Below are 10,946 nucleotides of genomic sequence, written 5' to 3'. Positions count from 1 at the left end.
TACTGGAAAAACCATAGCTTTTACTATAGGTACCTTTGTTCACAAAGTGATGTCTCTGCTTTTTAACAGGCTGTCTAGATTTGTCATAGCTTTTCTTCCAAGGCTTCCCTAGTGGCTCAGACGGTAAAGAATCCGCCTGCCAATGCAGGAGACCCGGGTTTGATCTCTGATTCGGGAAGATCCCCTGGAGAAGAGAATAGCAATCCACTCCAGTATTCTTGCCTGGAGAATTCCATGGACAGAGGAACCTGGCGGATTACCACCCATGGGGTCGCAAAGAGTCTGACACGACTGAGCGAGTAACACTGTCTTCTTCCAAGGACCAAGCGTCTTTTAATTTCCTGGCTGCAGTCACCATAGCCTTTGATTTTGGAGCCCAAGAAAAAGTCTGTCACTGTTTCCATTTTCCCCCCATCCGTTTGCCGGGGAAGTGATGAGACTGGATGCCGCGCTCTTAGATTTTTGAATGCTGACTCTTAAGCCAGAAAAGCAGGGAACTAGCTTCTGCCCCCCCCAACCCCCGCCCCCGCCCGCCCCCGGCCATTTCTGTGTGCGCTGCTTTTACAGACAATGCGGTGCTGGGCGTCGCCTCTACCTGGAGGATTACAGTAAGCCTGTTGTCAGTGATGAGTCAGAGTGCGTGGTGCTGATGCTGCTGCCATTTCATCACCTCCGCGAGCGCAGCATCCATCCCTCGGTCCTCCCCGCGCCTGGGCCTACCTGGCCTGAGGCTCCCAGGCCAGCGATGCCCTCGTGGCCGCTCTAGATCAGGACCGAGCCGCGCTCTCCGAGGCCCCGGCCTGGCGCCCCCATCTCGCCGCCTGAGGCCCGGGCCAAGGAGACCTGCCGAGCCTCGGCAATGGAGGCCATCTGGCTGTATCAGTTCCGGCTGATTGTCATCGGGGATTCCACGGTGGGCAAGTCGTGTCTGATCCGCCGCTTCACCGAGGGCCGCTTTGCCCAGGTTTCGGACCCGACGGTGGGGGTGGATTTCTTCTCCCGTCTGGTGGAGATCGAACCCGGAAAACGCATCAAGCTCCAGATCTGGGATACCGCGGGTCAAGAGAGGTTCAGGTGGGAGCGCAGACTCGGCCCGTGAGCAGTGGGAGGTCTTCTGGGTTTTCCCGATCCCCAGGGGAAGAGGACTTCCTGGTCCCGGTCGCCGCCCTTAGCGAAGGTAGCGAGGCTCTGAGAGTTTCTGCTCAAGCCCACCTTCAGCTAGCTGGGAATTCAGTACAGGGAAAGATACATCCTGGCAGTCAATAATACATATTGCTCGTACCACAACTCCACCAACTTGCCCCCTTCGTGGTTAATCAACTCGCTGGAGTTGATCTCTGTCATTCATCAATTTCAGTCCCTATGCTACATTTCAAAAAATGTTCCCAGGTCATCCTAATGTAGGATGACAGATCTAGATAGGTGATGTAGAGATAAAGATATAGATAGAAACATAAATACTAGATAGAAATAGAGATGTATGTGATGATTGATTCTTTCTTGCAACTAGCACGCATGCAATGATCATTCACTCTCTGCCAGACACTGCACCTATCACTGGGGAAACAGCCTGAGGAACCTCCTGTAAGGGGATGCCATGTAAACAAAATAGACACAGGCATTGCCCTCCTAGAATGTCTCTGCTAGCATAGTGGAGGGGGAACTAGGTCAGTAATTACACAAAAGAGTGCCTTGTTCATATTTGTAGGCTCACCGCCTATGATAACATTTAGCACATAATGAGTGATAAATAAACAGGTGGAATTTTCTCTTCCAACACTTTGTTTCACTTGTAGCATGTATCACGTGTAATTATATGTATGGACACAGATGAGGGAAGGCTTACTGGAGACAATGACGCCTGATGAGTGTGAAGAAACTGCATGTATAAAGACAAAAGTCAGAGCAGTGTACGCAGAAAACTTTGAGCTACAGTCATGCAGAGCAGCCAAAACTCGATCAAGAGGCCTCAATAAATCATCATTTATCTAGTGAACAAGAATCAAACATAGAAGATATTGGTTAGCTGGTTGAAGAGGGGTGGGGAGAAAAGTTAGACTTGTCTCCACTTCCCCACTTCTGCAAACAAATATCCTTGTCCAGGTTCACTTTGAACTTGTGATTTCATGTTTCACATTATAACCGAAGAAAGGCATCTTTTGTGTTTGTCGCAATTTCTTTCTGTATGAACAGCCTTTTCATATCCACGGATTATTATTTATTGGATGATAGTGACTTCTAAGGGTTCTTTGTATATTAAGAATATTAATCCTTTTCTGTCATGGATGTTGTAAAGTGTTTTTTCAGTTTTTCATTTGTCTTTTAACTTTGTTTACATTAAGAAAATTTTTTGCTGTTTTGTTCTTACCATCATCTAGCTAGGACTCCAATTCCCTGGACAGTGTTTGTTCTGTGGCCCCAACTGGGCCATTTGTCCTAAGGCTTAAGCTATCGAGTCCCTCATTGTTTATATTCTTCATCCACGGAGAAAGAAAAACTAAAAATAGACATAGGTCGAGAAGCATGGTAGTCTAAGGAAAGTGACTGGATAAGCAAATAGTTCTACAATGTCTAAGATGCCCTGAGAAAAGTACCATAATGCACATTGAAAATGAAGCTCCTCAAATCAAGAAGCGAAAATATATGTGGTTTCTTCCATTTCAGAAGTAGAGAAAATGTATAATAGGTTTTAGAAACATTCTGATTACAATGCTTTAAATAAATCATACGATTTTAAGGGGAAGCTTTGTCTATTTAGGCAGTTTCTCCCACCTGGTGGCTCCTGAGTCAGCCTCTCTGAAGTGGGGCAGACAGACAATTGGCTCAAGGTCTTTGCAGACAATCCCTCTTTTTCCTATTCCCACATGGCCTGCAAAGTAAAAAAACAAAATCGTGTTCCCCTTCACAGAAGAGGTTGAAGACCTCTGGTGAAAATAAAAAGGTAACAGAGAAATACGGTAATGATAAATGGAGCACTTTTGTGATATATACTTGTATTTCCTGTCAACTATCATAAATTCATTTTTCTTTTTTAGAAAATCCTATGCCAACTATGATCATTTGTAATGAGCTCTCCAGGTGACAGAATACTTAATCCATTATTTCATTTGCCTCATGATAACCTGTTACTTAGATATCCCACTTAGCAGAAAAAGAAATCTCATTCAGCTCTTCAGTGGTGAGAATGGACAGGTTAACTATGGTTTGACCTAAGCTGAGGGAAAATGCCTGTATGCCCACGAGCATTCATTTCTAGAAGATACCATTTCAAAGCTTAGCTCAATTGAAAAGTTTAGCTCAATTGCAAATTCATGTATCGTTATTATGATGGAATGACGTTTGTATTCCTTTGTTACAAAGAGAAAAGCATTTTCACCGAAGGACTCTGTCGCTAACCAGAGACCACTCTTTGAGTTCACTGAAGTACAGGAGTTTGGGCTTGGCATTCAATCTTGACTTCTCTCTTGTGTTCTAGATCCATCACTCGTGCCTACTACAGGAACTCAGTAGGTGGTCTTCTCTTATTTGACATTACCAACCGCAGGTCTTTCCAGAATGTCCACGAGTGGTTAGAAGAGACCAAAGTACACGTCCAGCCCTACCAAATTGTATTCGTTCTCGTGGGTCACAAGTGTGACCTGGATACACAGAGGCAAGTGACTCGCCACGAGGCTGAGAAACTGGCTGCTGCGTATGGCATGAAGTACATTGAAACGTCAGCCCGAGACGCCATTAACGTAGAGAAGGCCTTCACAGACCTGACGAGAGACATATATGAGCTGGTGAAAAGGGGGGATATTACCATCCAGGAGGGCTGGGAAGGGGTGAAGAGTGGATTTGTCCCCAACGTGGTTCACTCTTCAGAAGAGGTAGTCAAATCAGAGAGAAGATGTTTGTGCTAGTTAGCCCTTGTGTCTCCAAAACCTGCTGTCCCACCTGGACTTCCAGCTGATCAAAATGATAGAATCATCATGCGACTCAAGAGAACTTAAACCTCTATATTGGATACCAAGTGAGCCTCTTCCCCAAGGGGCCCTCAGACAGGTGATTGGTAGGTGGGCGGGGGAACCTGGAACTGGAACTGGCCCTGTTTTGTGGCCCAAGCTGCGCACTGGCTGCTCTGTATGCCCTTTGTAGACTGTATGTCAAGAAGCTGAGGTCCAGGGAACCAGGCCCCCCAGGAAAGTACACCCACAGTCAGGACAACTATTTCTCGGTGTTGCATAGGTCACGATCATAATAAAATATGTAAAAGGGATAAAAGTATCACATCGGGAACAATGATCAAACCTACAAAAATGAGAGATATTGACCCAACCAATGAGAATATCCTGCACTAAATGTATGTGTGGGGTTTGGTTAAAAGGTACCAATTAGCTCTCCACAGCTCATCTGTAAAATGAGGGGTATGGGCCAGTCTTTTCATAAGACCCTTTCAAGGCCTGGTGTTCTGATAAAAAAAAAATGGTGTGAATGTCAAGAGGGAGTCAATTTATACACTGTTATTATCACATTCAAAAAAATGTACAGTCTTGTGCAAGAATAACCAGCACTGTGTAAGAAATTTTCCCATGCAAATTATCATGGAATTAGAAGAGAGAAATACTATTAATACCGATGTCATCCCCCTTTTGCCTCTGACCACACCTGGGATTTCACTGCTTTGGTGACTATGATCTGAACGTAAACACCTGCTTAGGAGGGGCTGTAACCCTTACAGACACATTATGGTTCACTGAATGACCTGTTTGATCATTGTAAGAGGCCATGAGGTTTTCTTCCCCAGTTTACAAAAAAATTAACTGAGAGGCAGAGGAGAGTCACTAGGCCAAAGTGAAGGTCTTCTGACTCCTGGTTTTTACTTCACTGCATCATCCTGCTGCCCAATGAATAAACTGTTATTGTTTACTTTGGAAGAGATATGACTGCAAATAAATATTCTCTACATGTTAGGATATGTTTCCTTATTGATTATAACTCAGCTCTAACCCTGAGGAAACCTGGGCATAAGTCAAAGGTAAAGCCCATTCAGGTATTATTGACAAGAGGATTTTACACAAGTGAATAATTGCACAGTGAACACATATTAGAACTATTTGGGTTATGTGTTCTTATCACTGAAATGCAGTGGATATATTATTGAAAGGAACTAAATACAGCAATGGGGAGTGGGGTGGGGGTAAATACTCACTTCACAATGACCTTGGCTCCTTGTTTGCCATATGCCTACACTGGGCTCCTATCTACCCTACAAAGTTAACTCTTAATTCTCAGGTGAACAGACAGCTAACTAGTTGCATCAGAAACTTGAAATGGTTGCCTTGCGGTTCCATTATCTTCTTGAAGAGAGGTGATGCTTTAAATGATTTTTTGATTGTAGCCAGTTCAGCTAGGCAAAAGCCATACTTTTTGTAGTAAAAAAACCAATTCTGATTAGAGTCAGGTTTCTCATTTCCATTGTGATACGAACGCCTAAGGATGGTAAATTGCTTTGAAATATGGTATTAAATTTCAGAATGGATGTAACTGAATCTGAAATTTGGAGGATTTACTTCAGCCAAAATAAAGCAGTAAAATCATGAAAATTATGGGAACAAACCACCTTAGACCTACCTGCAGCATCCACTACAAGTGACCCAATCATCATCTCTTCCTTGGTTTAGCGTGACCTAGCTTGGGTGGAGTAACTAAGTTGCCAGCTTTGTGGTTGTAGAAGACAAATAAAAGATAGTAAATTGGGCTAACACAAAGTTTCATCAACTGCTATACTTAATTATGTTTAGAAGATTCTGAAAGCAAGATTATCCAGTGGATAGATGAGAGTTGACTGGATTCTGTCAGTTCAAGAAAAAAAGGATAGAAACAAAACTCTCTACCATTTTCTTGACTTAAATACATCATATGTATATTTTTCTCATTCTTTGCATTTTTAGGCAGGTTTAAAAATACTCATCATAGATTCAGCAGAAGTGGCTGAGCTTAACTGCTTAAACAAATTCTAGAACTTTAAAACTCATTTTAGTAGAATTCAGTGCTGTTGTCACTGCAATAAGTGGGTTTTGGAAAATGTGTGAAAAAGTCAGGTGTTAGTACAATATTAAGGGTAAAGCTCTAGAAGCTATTTTACTACATAGGTGAAGACAAGATAAACTAACTTGCAACAAAGACCACAACTGCATGTTGGATTAGATTGCCTCATATTCCAGAATAAAATGTACTGTGTACTTTTCCTCACTTTGTTGTGCACTGTAATGAAATGTGAAAAACTTTAGCTGTATGTGAATGAAAATATGCTTGTATTTAGTAAAATGGTTGATTATGTGACTGTAAGATTCCAAGTGTGTGTTGTAGCTATTTCCAGAGGAGTCTGTCCCTACAGTGTAGCAACTGCTACCAAGAACATCAGGTAGGTGGGACATACGCATAACAGTATTCACCAATATCTTAAAGCCAGAAAGTTACAGGATCATCAGGTTGAAAGTCACAGAGACCTCACTAATCCCTGGAAATGCCATATGACTTTTGCAAACATTTGTTCTGTGAAGCCTAAATATGAATCGTTGCAATTTTTAGTCAAGGGTTTTTTGTTTAAATTTAACTATTTTTGTTAAATAGCTCCTAAAAATTGGGGGGGTTGTTTTTTAATTGAAGTATAGTTGATTTACAATATTATACTCATTTCAGATTTATAAAATAGTGATTCAGTATTTTATAAACTATACTCCTTTTAAAGTTATTACAAAATATTGGCTATATTCCCTGTGCTGTACAATATACCCCTGTAGCTTACTTATTTTATACATAGTAGTTTGTCCCTCTTAATCCTCTACCCCTATCATGCCTCTTCTCTTTCTCCCTGCTAGGAACTACTGATTTGTTTTCTATATCCATGAGACTGCTTCTGTTTTGTTATATTCAGCAGTTTATTGTATTTTTTAGATTCCACATGCAGGTGATATATTTGTCTTTCTCTGTCTGACTTACTTCACTTTGGTATGATAATCTCTAGGTCCATCCATATTTCTGCAAATGGCACAATTTTGTTACTTTTTATGGCTGTGTAATATTCTACTATATATATATATATCACATATCATATATATGTGTGTGTGTATATATATATCACATCTTGTTTGTCTATTAATCTGTTGATGGCCACTTAGGTTGCTTCCATGGCTTGGGTATTGTACATAGTGCCACTGTGAGCACTGGGGTGTGTGTATCTTTAAAATTAGAGGTTTTATTTGCTTTAGATAGATGCCACATAGCTTATTACAATTGTTTTCCCTAGAAAGTCTTCTTTTCTCAAGGCTACATTGCTTCTATCTTTTCAAGCACTACTAAGATGTGCATTTTGTGTCAGGATCACTTGCAGTATGGAGCCCAGATTGCAACACAAGAGTTCCATACACTGCCTAGGGTTTATAGCACATATTTCGTGGAGGAGTAAAAAAAAAAAAAAAAAAGGAAGCCCTTCCCAATAGCTCAGCAGTAAAGACTCCACCTGCAATGCAGGAGACACAGGTTCTATTTCTGGGTTGGGAAGATCCCCTGGAGAAGAGAATGGCAACCCACTCCAGTATTCTTGCTTGGAGAATCCCATGGACGGGGAGCCTGGTGTGCTACAGTCCATGGTGTCACAAAGAGTAGGACACAAATGAGCGACTGAACACACACATGAAAAAAAAGGGAAAATGTTTGATTCAGAGTCTGGGCATAAGCTTTATCACTTTTATAATCATGAGTGAATGAGGGAGGTAGGGAGGGCGGGGAGAAAGGAGGGAGGGAAGGACCAAAAATGCAATATCATTCAGTTACATGACTGTAAATATCATCTGTCAGCCAATGAGTCCTGAATTTCTATCTCCAGCTCATCTCTTTCTCCCTTGAAGTTTACACATTTAGAACCAACTGTGTAGCCAACGTCTCCATTTGAATGTCTATTAGGGTCATAAGTGTAACATGTCACACTGTCATTTGTTGCCACGGTTGTTGTGATCACTGATCTCCCTGCTTCCAGAGTCTGTTCTCCACACAGCAGCCAGAAGGAGCCTGAAAAAACATTTATTATCAGCAATCAGCTGCTCGTAATGCCCCAGTGGTTATCCATTTTAGTCAGCTGAAAACCCAAAGTATTTCCAGTGGCCCTCAGAAAAACTTTTAAAAATGAAGTTCAACCCCTTTGCATCACCTGTGTGGCCTTGTTCATCAAACACCCCCGGCACATTCACACCTCAGGGTGTTTGTATTTGCCCTTCACTCAATCTTAGATTCTCTACCTTGAGATGTCTTCATGGATTTCTCCCTGACCTCCATCAAGTTCTGAAACCAACAGCTGCTGAAATCTGCAAGCAGCTTCCTGATCCTAGAGAAGATGTGGCTTGAGAAGTTGTTCCTGACAGTGCAACCTATGGTCTAACTCCTTAGTCTGCCCTGGGAAACCACAAGGTTTAGGGAAAGGGAACTTCAGTTCAGTTCAGTTCAGTTCAGTCACTCAGTCATGTCCAACTCTTTGCGAACCCATGGACAGCAGCACACCAGGCCTCCCTGTCCATCACCAACTCCTGGAGTCCACCCAAACTCATGTCCATTGACTCTGTGATGCCATCTAACCATCTCATCCTCTGTTGTCCCCTTCTCCTCCCGCCTTCAATCTTTCCCAGCATCAGTGTCTTTTCTAATGAGTCAGCTCTTCCCATCAGGTGGCCAAAGTATTGGAGCTTCAGCTTCAACATCAGTCCTTTCAATGAACACCCAGGACTGATCTCCTTTAGGATGGATTGGCTGGATCTCCTTGCAGTTCAAGGGACACTCAAGAGTCTTCTCCAACACGACAGTTCAAAAGCATCAGTTCTTCAGTGCTCAGCTTTCTTTATAGTCCAACTCTCACATCCATACATAACTAATGGAAAAACCATAGCCTTGACTAGACAGACCTTTGTTGGCAAAGTAATGGAACTTAGGAGAGAATGGGAAACTTTGAGAGCACAGTTTCACATGAAGGAGTAGACAGTAGTATCCCCAAGCAGCAGTGGGTTCAGAAAGACAAGTCTGAAAATATATCCCTAGGATTTCAGGGAGCAGGAAGGTATGCACGACCTTTGCCAGTATAGTGCTGGTGGAGTGATTTCTGCTGACACCAAGCCTCTTAGTAAGTTGATGTTCTGAGTTCTGTTGGAGGCCCAATCTTTTATGATTTTAGTCACTGTCTTTGTATTGATGACTCCCAACTGAAGGATTCCAGCCCACTCTTGTGTGCACTATACCAATACAACCAACCTGCCTACTAAACACATCCACAAATTCCTCAAACTTGACATATCCAGTATGAAATCAATGGTAATCAAAACAAGCTCCTTCAACCCCAGACTTGCTTCTGTAAATGACACCACCATCTACCCCCTTGTTCAACACAGAAACTTAAAAGTTATTCTATTTCCTCACTTTCCCTCACTTCCCATATCAAATAGGTCATCAAGTCCTATCAATTCTTTCTCCAAAATATAGCCAACTCTGCCATTTTCTCTGCCCCTATTACTATCACCTTTGTCCAAACCACTATCGACTCTTTGCTGAACTATTTACTATCTTTCTAAGTGGTCTCCCTACTTCAGCTCTTATTCCCATGATACATTCTCAATATAACAGCCAGAATGATCTTTTCAAAAAGGAAATCACATCAAGTCATTCACCTGCTTGAAACCCACCAACAGTTTCTCATCACATTTAGAACAAAGTCCAGACAAACTTGACATTTCTTAATGTGGCTACAAGGCCATGCATGATCTGGCCTCTGGCTACAGCTCCAGTTGTAAGGTCCATGAAAGTAAGAACATTATTCATCTTGTTCACAGATATTTCTCTTATACAATGTGTACTATAGATATAGGTTTGAATCATGATTTCTTCTTGCCCAACTTCAATTCAGTAAGAAAGATATACCCACCTGAATGCAGAGTTCCAAAGAATAGCAAGGAAAGCCTTCCTAAGTGATCAGTATAAAGAAATAGAGGAAAAGAATAGAATGAGAAAGACTGGAGATCTCTTCAAGAAAATTAGAGATACCAAGGGAACATTTCATGCAAAGATGGGCTCAATAAAGGACAGAAATGGTATGGACCTAACAGAAGCAGAAGATATTAAGACGAGGTGGCAAGAATACACAGAAAAACTATACAAAAAAAGATTTTCATGACCCAGATAACCATGACGGTGAGATCACTCACCTAGAGTCAGACATCGTGGAATGTGAAGTAAAGTAGGCCTTAGGAAGCCTCACTATAAACAAAGCTAGTGGAGGTGATGGAATTCCAGCTGAGCTATTTTGAGTCCTAAAAGATGATGCTGTGAAAGTGCTGCACTCAATATGCCAGCAAATTTGGAAAACTCAGCAGTGGCTACAGGACTGGAAAAGGTTAGTTTTCATTCCAATCCCAGAGAAAGGCAGTGTCAATGAATGTTCAAACTATCACACAATCACACTCATTTCACATGCTAGCAAAGTAATGCTCAAAATCCTCCATGCCAGGCTTCAACAGTACATGAACTGAGGACTTTCAGATGTTCAAGCTGGATTTAGAAAAGGCAGAGGAACCAGAGATCAAATTTCTAACATCCCTTGGATCATATAAAAAGCATGAAAATTCCATAAAACATCTACTTCTGCTTCATTGACTACACTAAAGCCTTTGACTGTGTGGATTCCAACATACTGTGGAAAATTCTTCAAGAGATGGGAATACCAGACCACCTGACCTGCCTCCTGAGAAACCTGCATGCTGGTCAAGAAACAACAGTTAGAACCAGACATGGAACAACAGACTGGTTCCAAATTGGGAAAGGAGTACGTCAAGGCTGTATATTCTCACTCTGCTTATTTAATTTATATGCAGAGTACATAATGTGAAATGCTGAAATGGATGAAGCACGAGCTGAAATCCAGATTT

At 41.9% G+C, this 10,946-nt stretch overlaps 1 protein-coding gene across 1 annotated transcript; it reads left to right on the top strand.

Moving 5' to 3' along the window:
- The first annotated feature begins 612 nt into the window (after window positions 1-612).
- On the top strand, window positions 613-6,330 carry RAB39B (RAB39B, member RAS oncogene family). The gene is made up of 2 exons (XM_086385915.1): window positions 613-1,074; window positions 3,476-6,330. Exons 1-2 carry the CDS (start codon window positions 860-862, stop codon window positions 3,900-3,902), a joined length of 642 nt encoding a protein of 213 aa, XP_086242041.1. The 5' UTR covers window positions 613-859; the 3' UTR covers window positions 3,903-6,330.
- Window positions 6,331-10,946: the final 4,616 nt, after the last annotated feature.

Source organism: Bos grunniens, chromosome X (assembly GCF_055505025.1).
Source record: "Bos grunniens cultivar Pamir isolate PY7600 chromosome X, Bosgru_T2T1.0, whole genome shotgun sequence".
NCBI classification, from domain to species: domain Eukaryota; kingdom Metazoa; phylum Chordata; class Mammalia; order Artiodactyla; family Bovidae; genus Bos; species Bos grunniens.
Note: the sequence above shows the minus strand (reverse complement) of the source record. Positions and strands in the feature narration are given on the sequence as shown.

What these genes read in the sequence shown, in the direction of transcription:
- RAB39B (XM_086385915.1), top strand. Translation starts at nt 860, where the DNA reads ATGGAGGCCATCTGGCTGTATCAGTTCCGGCTGATTGTCATCGGGGAT. An exon ending in GCGGGTCAAGAGAGGTTCAG is followed by an intron (nt 1,075 to 3,475) that starts GTGGGAGCGCAG and finishes CTTGTGTTCTAG; the next exon opens with ATCCATCACTCGTGCCTACT.